This window comes from Vicia villosa, unplaced genomic scaffold (genome assembly GCF_029867415.1).
Source record: "Vicia villosa cultivar HV-30 ecotype Madison, WI unplaced genomic scaffold, Vvil1.0 ctg.001502F_1_1, whole genome shotgun sequence".
Taxonomy (NCBI): Eukaryota; Viridiplantae; Streptophyta; class Magnoliopsida; order Fabales; family Fabaceae; genus Vicia; species Vicia villosa.
In genome coordinates this window covers 469326-479887 of record NW_026705642.1, presented here as the reverse complement: position 1 = coordinate 479887, position 10562 = coordinate 469326, and the positions used below count along the sequence as shown (strand labels likewise).

At 35.5% G+C, this 10562-nt stretch overlaps 3 protein-coding genes across 3 annotated transcripts; all 3 read left to right on the top strand.

Moving 5' to 3' along the window:
• Positions 1-492: 492 nt before the first annotated feature.
• On the top strand, positions 493-2145 carry LOC131635502 (cyclin-dependent kinase A-1-like). Its single transcript, XM_058906121.1, has 8 exons — positions 493-545; positions 641-883; positions 971-1085; positions 1181-1339; positions 1452-1615; positions 1708-1795; positions 1889-1942; positions 2059-2145. The coding sequence occupies exons 1-8, from the start codon at positions 493-495 to the stop codon at positions 2143-2145; spliced, it is 963 nt and encodes a 320-aa protein (XP_058762104.1).
• Positions 2146-3791: 1646 nt separating this feature from the next.
• Positions 3792-5089, top strand: LOC131635501 (uncharacterized). Its single transcript, XM_058906120.1, has 4 exons — positions 3792-3899; positions 4299-4392; positions 4477-4672; positions 4825-5089. The coding sequence occupies exons 1-4, from the start codon at positions 3792-3794 to the stop codon at positions 5087-5089; spliced, it is 663 nt and encodes a 220-aa protein (XP_058762103.1).
• Positions 5090-8650: 3561 nt separating this feature from the next.
• Positions 8651-10329, top strand: LOC131635500 (cell division control protein 2 homolog 2-like). The gene is made up of 8 exons (XM_058906119.1): positions 8651-8703; positions 8800-9042; positions 9132-9246; positions 9342-9506; positions 9603-9766; positions 9859-9949; positions 10045-10098; positions 10207-10329. The coding sequence occupies exons 1-8, from the start codon at positions 8651-8653 to the stop codon at positions 10327-10329; spliced, it is 1008 nt and encodes a 335-aa protein (XP_058762102.1).
• Positions 10330-10562: the final 233 nt, after the last annotated feature.

Sequence of the window (10562 nt, the reverse complement as noted above, 5' to 3'; positions counted from 1 at the left end):
AAACTTGTGGTCATCATGGTCATTGAATCAATATTGACGTAAATTTAAATATATTTATGAATTTTTAAATGGATCATGCTAACATTTGCGGACATATGTTATGATACTATAATTTCAAAAATTTAAGTATGATAAAATCATGTTTAAAATTTTAAACAATTGAATATACATCGTTCAAGAGAATATTTTAAATTAATTTTTAATTATAATATTTTTGATATGTATTTTATGGCACAGATTAGCATTTTCATAATAATAATAATAATAATAATAATAATAATAATAATAATAATAATAATAATAATAAATAAAACTAATATTTTAAGATTGGTTTTTTTCATTGAGCGAATCACAGGTAGTTAAAGTTAACGATAATAAGGAGTTGGAGGGAAATTAAAAGATATAAAAGCGACATGCAAATCACAGTAACTACCTCACTTTTCCAATTCTCTCTCTTTCTCTTTGCTCTCTCTCTTTCTCTCTCGCTCTGAAATGGGAATCAATAGGCTTGAGGATCTATGGTTGCTACAACATGACATCACGACGTGAGTTTCCATTTCCTTCTCTCAACTCTTTACTTTTCATTCTTCGTTCTTGCATTTCTTCCAAAATTTTCTGATTCATTTTCTTGTGAATGCAGACCCAACCTATCAACAAGTCAAGCGGAATTCCTACTACGTTTGCACAGAGATCTTGAACGTGTACCAATTAACAATGAAAGGTGTTTCGCCAATGTCATCAGGGGCATTCGCCGTGTTTCACATAAGACAGTTGCTATCAAGATTCTAACCATTCCTCAACACAAGCAAAAATACGGAACTCCATCCACCATTTTGAAGCACACCTCTCTCCTTAAAGATTTGAACCATCCCAATATCATCAGGTCAATCATTTGTTTTCAGCTTCAAATCAAGTTCTGATCAATAGATTTATATATATATGTTTGATGTGTGTGATATGATATCTACAGCTTGTTGCAAACTCTGGCTACTGACGAAGAAGTGTTTCTTGTTTTTGATCATGTTGACCTAAATCTTGATAAATACATCACCAATCCCGTGCTTAGCCTTCACACTTTCGAAAGAGTAATTCATCTTTATACTAAACTAAACTATTCTTTCTATACTGTACTGCTGCTTTGTTTTATATCTCAAATTTCTTCTACATTTTGTGTTTGCAGTGTGTTCTACGTCAAGCTGTTTCTGCACTCGCGTACCTCCACTCTCACCAAATTGTACACAAAGATATCAATCCTTTTAATATTCTCTTGCAATACCAATGGGGTGGCTCTCCTATAGTCAAGCTATGTGGTATTCCTGCACCCAAAACTTATATTCATGTATGATACTATATATATACTTTCTCTTTTTTACATTGTTAAAAACAATCCAGAATATGGTTCAAACCATGCAAAGTAATGCTGTTGTTGTAATTTTGTTTTCGATTTGCAGACGCCTCATCCTAGCTATACAGCTCCTGAACTTTTGATGGGCTCAACCAAGTACTCAACTGCAGCTGATATCTGGTCTATGGGCTGCATATTTGCTCACATCGTTAAGTGCCGACCGCTGTTCAATACTATGGACAAGCATAGGGTATTGGCTGAGATATTCTGGTAATTTCATCAGAACACAATAACTATTTCTGTGATATCTCTGCATGTATTATACAAATAAAACTAATTAATTGGATATTTTCTATGTAAAGGTTGTTTGGTACCCCAACAGAAGAAACTTGGCCTGGCGTGTCTTCACTATGGAATATTCGAGAATTTAACCCTCCAATACAGCCAAAGGTATTCATTAATGTTCTGATTTTTATCAATATTTTCATTTCATAAATTCAGGCCGTCCAATAAGCAATGTATGGAAACTAATTGATTTTGTAGGACCTGGCTGAAGTGTTCCCAAGCCTCGAACCTGCTGGTCTTGATCTTCTTTCGGTAACTTAACTTAACTGCCTCTTACACATTACTGTTTAGGTTTCTTCGAATTACTTAACTTTTTTATTGATCAACTGAAAGTTTATTTATAGGCAGTTTTTTTTTTTGTTGGACAGAAAATGCTTTGCATGTGCCCAAATCGAAGGATTTCAGCTTATGAAGCTATTGACCATCCATATATCTTCGACGTTGACCACCCATGATGAAGCTCTTGCTTTGACAATCCAAGGGCTTACTCTCTCTTCCTTTGTGTATTTCTAACAGAACAATCTTATAGAATCTTAGGTATCCTACTGGTATACGACGTACTTGCGGTATATGAAATGTAAAGCCCATTGATTTTTAGTAATTCCTTGATCTTTCCTGGACATATATACACAAGCATAGTCAGTTCATTTTGTGTTTTCATATGAAAAGTATTCCATTGATATATTTCGTTATTTTAGAACTTCAACTCGTAATTCTATTTTTCTGTTAAATAATGTTGGACTTAATGATGCATTGAAGTGGTTTTTATGCAGTTTCTGAAATATACTCAGTAGACATCACATAAGTATAAATTGAGTAGCAGGCTCCTCAATTTCAAAAACCAGTTCTTTAAATGAAGCCACGCATGTTCCCTCTAATTATTCATCGTTTAGCTTTCATAAAAAAACTTTATGCCTTATTTGGTCTGTCTTGTTTTAATTATTGAGGGTGGCATGTCTCAATGTTTTCATTTTGCGTCCTCTTCGCGGAAATGAGTGTATCTTCTAGGATTCAAAGCCGACGATTCGTTTGATTGATTTTTGAATAGTATAAGTAGGAAAGTGAGATATGGTCTTCACACTTATTTATGAGTTGGCCAATAGGTTTGGCCCATCCTCGTGAAGATTAGGTTCCATAGACTCTTTAGTATATCTATGATCAACAAAAACTATCTGTGGGCGAGGTAGGTCGGAGCATGAATGTTGTTCTGGTTTATGATTTAAAGTGAAGGAGATATTTTTTTGTTTATGAGCAAGAGTTGGTTGCCAAATTTCTTTCAATTATACGAGGAACGACTCTATCCATGGATAGTGATAACTGGCGGTGGCGACATGTTAGGGATTGAGTGTTTTTGGTAACCTCGACTTTTTTTTGCCTTGATGTTAATTATCCCTATTATTTTCTCCACATCTAGGTTATCAGAGCCCCCTCTAAAGTCATGGTTTTTCTTGATAGTTTCTAAAGATAAGATCTATATCAGGGAGAATCTTTTTAAGCATGGGATTTTAGTTGATCCACCTAGAGTTTCTTGTGTATGCATAAGGATATGGTTGAGTTGGTATCGCATATATTTGTTACTTGTGAGGTGGTCTCGACTCTGATTGATCTGTAAGAAACTGTCTGACTAGAACCCATAATAAGCCTACTTAAAGGAATGGACAACCTCTTTACTTTCTTTCATGATGTAGTTGCTTATCCTTTAGGGAAGCTTTTCACTCCTTGGTGAACCTACAGAGAAGTTTGAATACTATGTTCTTTACTCGAGAAGAGAACTATAGCGCAAACAACCTCCGACGTCTCCCTTAAGGGAAGATTAAGTGTCTATTCCTTTCACAAAATTGAGTTCACAGAATCGAAATAATCCAAGTGAAGCTTCAAGTGCAACACCTCTTTCTAAACCAATAATAGAATCTCCACCTTGAGGTTATGATGCAAGCACGGAATATAGCAGGCCTGAGGTAGGAGAATACCGCGAAAAGTGCCTTGTTGAGCAAGGTTTCATAAGATGAAGATATACTGTGGTCAACCACAGGCTGGTTGGTGCATCCGATGGATCAGCAGAAAATCTGTTCCATGAGTACTTCAAGCAAGATTATCAAGAATGGATGCTTGGGATTACATTGAGAAACACTTTGCCACACCATCACTGACCGAACAAGGCTGCATTGAGCAGTGTCATAAAGAACAAACAGCTGAAAATTGGGAGAAAGTAGGCCCGTTCGACTAACTCCTGGTAATTGTAGTGAGCTTATCACCTCCTCTGCATTGGAAGAACAGGTCGTTATGCAAAGAGCAAAAATCAATTGGTTATTGCTTGGTGATGGCAACAACAGGTACTTCTATGCTATCCTTCAGAGCTAAAATAAAACTACAGGTTTATATACCCTGGAAGATCAGAATGGGCTGGAAATCAGGGGTCATGAAGAAATTGAGAAAGAGATCCTTAGATTTTATGGAGAGCTGTTGGGGAAATCTAGTAGCCAGCTGAGACACATTGATGTTGAGGTTATGAGGCAAGGTGCACAACTCAGCCATAAGCACCAGTCTGATTTGATTCAGCCTGATATGCATAACTAGTGTCTCATACAAGTATGTTATCAATGGACAGCATAGTGATTATCTAACTCCTAAGAGAGGCCTGAGGCAAGGTGATCCAATATCACCTTTACTCTTTGTGCTAGTGATGGAGTATATGCATAGATGTATGAGGAAACTCCAAAACATTCCAGATTTCAACTTCCACCCGAAGTGTGAAAAGTTATGCCTAACCAATATTTGTTTTGCAGACGATTTGATTCTTCTTGCTAGAGGTGATGACCGATCTGTGGCTCTCATGATGGAAACTTTTCACAATTTCTCTGCATCAACAGGGCTTAGAGCAAACCCAACAAAATGCAAAATTTACACTGGAGTTTTGGATGATAGTGGAAAACAAGGGCTGTTGCAGATCACAGGTTTTCAAAGTGGAGACTTGCCCTTCAAGTATCTTGGAGTGCCATTATCCAGCAAGAAGCTTAGTATCCAACAGTGCAGGCCCCTGGTTGATAGAATAGTTGGAAAAATCAAGCACTGGACTGCAAAAATCTTGAGCTATGTAGGTCGAAAACAACTGATCCATAGTGTCCTCTTTGCAGTCACATCCTAATGGATGCAATGCAAGTCTTCCCATTGCCAAAAAGCGTTCTGAAGCACATTGAAGCTGTTTGCCGGAGTTTCTTATGGAGTAATACGGAGGAAATAACCAGAAGATCTCCAATTGCGTGGGACAATGTGTGTAATCCCATGAGAGCCGACGGTTTAAATATCACCTCAACCTTGGAAGGAAGAGAGCAACTGGTTTATACAGGAGGTCAAGAGGAAGGGATGGCGCCGAAAATTGCTCAAAATGGCTCTGACTGAAACGGTATACACCATCTGGACATCAAGGAATCCATTATGCTTTGGGAAAGAACTTCATAATGATCTGGTGCATGATATCAAGAAAATTATACCCCGTACCCCTACATTTATCCCAATACCCCTACAATTTTAAAAAAATCCCAATTTTGTCCTTATTAAATTTTTAACTTTTCTTTTTTATTTTTTTTTCAATTTTACTGAACCGGATATCCCAGGGGTGGGTGTTCCGGTTCCTTTTTTTTTCAATTTTACTGAACCGGATATCTCAGGGGTAGGTGTTCCGGTTCTTTTTTTTTTTCAATTTTACTGAACCGGATATATCAGAATTGGGTGTTCCGGTTCTTTTTTTTCAATTTCTCTACACGTTCTGTATGGTGGCAGAGGCAAGAGGGGCCCTCAATAGAATAGTCAACACGCATATTGATAGAGTAAACATGCTTATAGGATAAGGTGTTTTTGTTGAGATATTTTGTTACCTGGATCCTTGTAAGGATTGGTTTGTAGCTCATTGTTTTCGGTTAATAAAAGTAATCTTTATTCAAAAAAAAATTAATAATAATAATAATAATAATAATAATAATAATAATAATAATAAAACTAATAATAATAATAAAACTAATAATAATAATATTAATAGTAATAATAATAAAAATAATAATAATAATACTAATAATAATAATAATAATAATAATAATAATAATAATAATAATAATAATAAGGGTTAAATACCTTTTACCCCCTACCAAATAAGCGAGTTTTGATTTTTCCCCCTTAAAAAAAATTTGTTGCGCAGCCCTTACCAAATGCAGATTCCAACCATTTACACCTTTTACCATGATTTTACCTAAAATACCAGGTTACCATCCTACGTGTAAGTTGCTATTTTTTTTACTGTTACTAATGCCACGTAAGCCAGAGTATATAACGCATTGTTTAACCATTTTACTGTTCTCATTTTACCCCCTCAAAAAAATTAGGGTAAACATTTCTGAAAAAAAGCAAGGTGACAATGGTGAAGAGGTCGAAGAAGACGAAGAAGGTGTCGCAGACAAGCAAGACGGAGAAGACGACGCAGCAGTCGAGCCAGTCCAAGAAGACGACGCGGTCAAGCCAAACCAACATGACGCAGTCAAGCCAGAGTAAGAAGACGATGCAGTCAAGCCAATTATCCAAGAAAACCAAGGTCGTGAACCGGGACGAACGTGTAGAAGAAGAAGTTATTGAAGATGGAAAGGTACGAATTTTAGGGTTTAACAAATTTTAGGGTTTGTCATCATTTTAGGGTTTAACAAATTTTTCATTTCCTTTAAAAATTTCAGAATATGCATTTAATCAGTGTTGTTTTCCATCATGGAGGGGAATTTGTGAGCATGAGTGATGGGGTTATGATATACAGAGGAGGGGTAACGACACATGTTAATGACATTCACATTGACAACTTTACTATGGTTTGCGTTAAGAAGCTGTTGAATGAGTGGGGTTACAATGAAGGCACATTTAAGGTATGGACAAAGGTTGTTGAAATTGATCCCAACTTTTTCCAAATTAAGAAAGATGATGACTGTTATGATTTAGCTGCATTTTCTTATGCCAATGAAGTTGAGGGTGTCATCTATGTAGAGCATGATGTAGTAGATGTTTCATTTTCAGTTGTTAGTCCTAGATGTGTTAATGAAACTTTGCTGTTAGTCCCATTAATGGACAAGATATGTGGCCTGAGGTAGAATCGGAGGAATTGTTGCCACCAATGTTTAAAAAGCTCTAGGGAGGCCTAGAAAGCTCAGGATTAGAGAAACTGGTGAAGATGGGGCTAGAAGAAGGTTGCCTAGAGTCTCTTACAGATGTACAACATGTGATAAATTTGGGCATAATGCACAATCTTGTAAAAGCTCAAGTCAGGATCAAAATGCTCTCAAGAGAAAGGTATGATGTACAAAATTTTAAGTTGTTTATGTGTGACATATGATACTGATAATTCTGTGTGACATAACATCTAACTAAATTTTTATGTTGTTGTTTGATAGAAAAAAGTGAAGACAACTCAAACAACTCAGCATGCAGATGGAGAAGACACTACTCAAAATGCTGTAAATCATGATGAAGGTGCTGTAGAAACACAAGCAAGTGAAACTATGCCTACTGATGTTATTCCTACAAATGCAAAACAAGATGTAGGTGCTGCAGAAACTGATGCCATCCCAAATGATGCATCTCATACTGACTATTTTGATGGAATTTCTGATGATATTAGATCAAGCCTACCAGACATCACCACTGCTCAGGATTACAAAGAGGCCAAGACAAGGAAAGGAGTGAAAGAGATCAAGCCAATGAGAAGGAGGTCAAGTGAAAGAATCAAGATAAATTGGTTTAAAAAACCAAAACCATTTACAGGACCTGGATCCAATAGTGATCAACCAATGTCTTTGACAGATGAAGACGAGGGAAGAGGATCACAAAGATCAAACAAGAAAGCCAAGAAATAGAATATTGTCTCTTTATGAGTTGTCTCATGTTTTGTGTAATCTTTATGACAATGTTATGTTCTTTTATGTTCTTTTGGATGTTTTGATCTAATGACTTTGTAAGTTGACTAATGTTTTGTGTAAGTTAATGTTTATGACAATATAAGACTTAAGATCATAATTAATATGAACTACATTTTGTGCCAAAATTCTGTTTATATTTTATTTTCTGTTTCATATGTAATTCATTACACCTTATAAACAAAACAATGAGACAATTTAATACATCTAATGCCATATATTGTAAACAAATCCATTAAGTCGTTTGAAGTTTACATAATTTTCTTCATGACTGTTTTTAACAAAACCCATCACAAGCATACTACAACAACTTAACACAAGCATACTACAACAACTTAACACAGTCCTACTACAACATTCTTGTTACAATAGTACTCTAATGCCTAATTCTTGAACTTCAAAACCACTGCAAACATAATCAAACACAACAGGAAGATGATGATGATGAACATGATTTACCAAACCCTAGTTTTCCTAATTGTTGATTTGGGAATTTTCTCGTCTGTAAAGAAGAAGGGAAAACGATGAAGATCTAACGTGGCATTAGTAACAGTAAAAAAAAAATTGCAACTTACAAATAGGATGGTAACCTGGTGTTCTAGGTAAAATCATGATAAAAGGTTTAAATGGTTGGAATCTGCATTTGGTAAGGGCTGCGCAACAATTTTTTTTTAAGGGGGACAAAATCAAAACTCGCTTATTTGGCAAGGGGTAAAAGATATTTAACCCTAATAATAATAATAATAGTAAAACTAATAATAATAATAATAATAATAATAATAATAATAATAATAATAATAATAATAATAATAATAATAATAATAATAATAATAATAATATTTTAAGATTGGTTTTTTTTTCATTGAGCGAATCACAGGTAGTTAAAGTTAACGATAACAAGGAGTTGGAGGGAAATAAAAAGCTATAAAAGAGAATTGCAAATCACAGTAACTGTCTCACTTTTCCAATTCTCTCTGATTCTTTCTTACAATCTCTCTTTCTCTCTCGTTCTGAAATGGGAATCAATAAGCTTGAGGATCTATGGTTGCAACAACATGACATCATGATGTGAGTTTCCATTTCCTTCTCTCAACTCTTTAGTTTTCATTCTCCGTTCTTGCATTTCTTTCAAAGACATTCTGATTCATTTTCTTGTGAATGCAGACCGAAGCTATCAATAAATCAGGCAGAATACCTACTTCGCTTCCACAGAGATCTTGAACGGATACGAATTGACAATGATATGTGTTTCGCCAATGTCATCAAGTGCATTCGACGTTCTTCAGATGAGACAGTTGCTATCAAGATTCTAACCATTCCTCAACACCAGCAAAAGAACGGAATTCCATCCACCATTTTGAATCACGCCTCTAGCCTCAGAGATTTGAACCATGACAATATCGTCAGGTGAGGTCAATCATTTGTTTTCTTCAAATCAAGTTTCAATGAATAGATTATATATATGTTTGGTGTGTGTGAATGTGTGATATCTACAGGTTGTTGCAAATTCTGTCTACTGAGGAAGATGTGTATCTTGTTTTTGATCATGTTGACCTAAATCTTGAAAGATACATCACCAATCACTTGCCTAGCATTGCCACTTTCGAAAGAGTAACTCATCTTTATACTAAACTAAACTATTGTCTCTATAGTGTAGTGCTGCTTTGTTTTATACCTCTAATTTCTTCTACATTTTGTGATTGCAGTGTGTTCTATATCAAGCTCTTTCGGGACTCACATACCTCCATTCTCACCACATTGTACACACCGATATCAATCCTTTTAATATTCTCGTTGAATGCCACCTAGATGATGAATCATCTCCTACAGTCAAGCTATGTGGTATTCCTGCACCCAAAACTTCTATTCATGTATGATACTTTCTCTTTTTTACATTGTTTAAAACAATCCAGGACAGTACAAACCATGCAAAATAATGCTTTTCTAATTTTGTTTTCAATTTGCAGAAGGCTCGTCCTAACTATACAGCACCTGAACTTTTGATGGGCTCAACCAATTACTCAACTGCAGCTGATATCTGGTCTATGGGCTGCATATTTGCTCACATCATTAAGCGCCGACCTCTGTTCAATAATTTAGACGAGCATGGGGTATTGGCTGAGATATTCTGGTAATTTCATCAAAACACAATAACTATTTCTATGATATCTCTGCATGTAATAACCAAACAAAACTAATTAATTGGATATTTTCTATGTAAAGTTTGTTTGGCACGCCAACAGAAGAAACTTGGCCTAGAGTGTCTTCTATATGCAATTTTCTTCAAGAATTTAACCCTCCAGTACAGCCAAAGGTATTCTCATTAATGTTATGATTTTTATCAATTTTTTCATTTCATAAATTCAGGCCATCCAATAAGCAATGTATGGAAACTAATTGATTTTGTAGGACCTGGCTAAAGAGTTCCCAAGCCTCGGACCTACTGGTCTTGATCTTCTTTCGGTAACTCAACTGCCTCCTACACATTACTGTTTACGTTTCTTCGAATTACTTAACTCTTTTATTGGTCAACTGAAAGTTTAATTATAGCCCGTGTTTTATGTTGGACAGAGAATGCTTTGCCTGTGCCCAAATGGCAGGATTTCAGCTAATGAAGCTCTTGACCATCCATATCTTCAGCTGTTCTCAAATGGCGAGATTTCACCTTATGAAGCTCTTGCCTATCCATTTTGACCGCCCATAAAGAAGCTCTTGCTTTGACAACCCAAGGGCTTGTACTTCTAACAGAACAATCTTATAGAATCTTAGGTATCCTACTGGTATACGACGCACACGTTTGGTATGTGAAATGTAAAAAATCATTGATTTTTAGTAATTCCTTGATCTTTCCTGGACATATATACAAAAGCATAGTTAGTTTATGTTGTGTTTTCATATGAAAATTGAAAAGCATTCCATTGATATAT

Bases quoted from the DNA above. Each gene is read 5' to 3' on its own strand.
- LOC131635500 (XM_058906119.1), top strand. From the start codon at position 8,651: ATGGGAATCAATAAGCTTGAGGATCTATGGTTGCAACAACATGACATC. The intron at 8,704-8,799 runs GTGAGTTTCCAT...TTGTGAATGCAG, and splicing joins CAACAACATGACATCATGAT to ACCGAAGCTATCAATAAATC. The intron at 9,247-9,341 runs GTAACTCATCTT...TTGTGATTGCAG, and splicing joins GCATTGCCACTTTCGAAAGA to TGTGTTCTATATCAAGCTCT.
- LOC131635501 (XM_058906120.1), top strand. From the start codon at position 3,792: ATGGATGCTTGGGATTACATTGAGAAACACTTTGCCACACCATCACTG. The intron at 3,900-4,298 runs GTAGGCCCGTTC...ATCAATGGACAG, and splicing joins CAGCTGAAAATTGGGAGAAA to CATAGTGATTATCTAACTCC. The intron at 4,673-4,824 runs GTATCTTGGAGT...TCCTCTTTGCAG, and splicing joins AGTGGAGACTTGCCCTTCAA to TCACATCCTAATGGATGCAA.
- LOC131635502 (XM_058906121.1), top strand. From the start codon at position 493: ATGGGAATCAATAGGCTTGAGGATCTATGGTTGCTACAACATGACATC. The intron at 1,340-1,451 runs GTATGATACTAT...TTCGATTTGCAG, and splicing joins CACCCAAAACTTATATTCAT to ACGCCTCATCCTAGCTATAC. The intron at 1,796-1,888 runs GTATTCATTAAT...TTGATTTTGTAG, and splicing joins ACCCTCCAATACAGCCAAAG to GACCTGGCTGAAGTGTTCCC.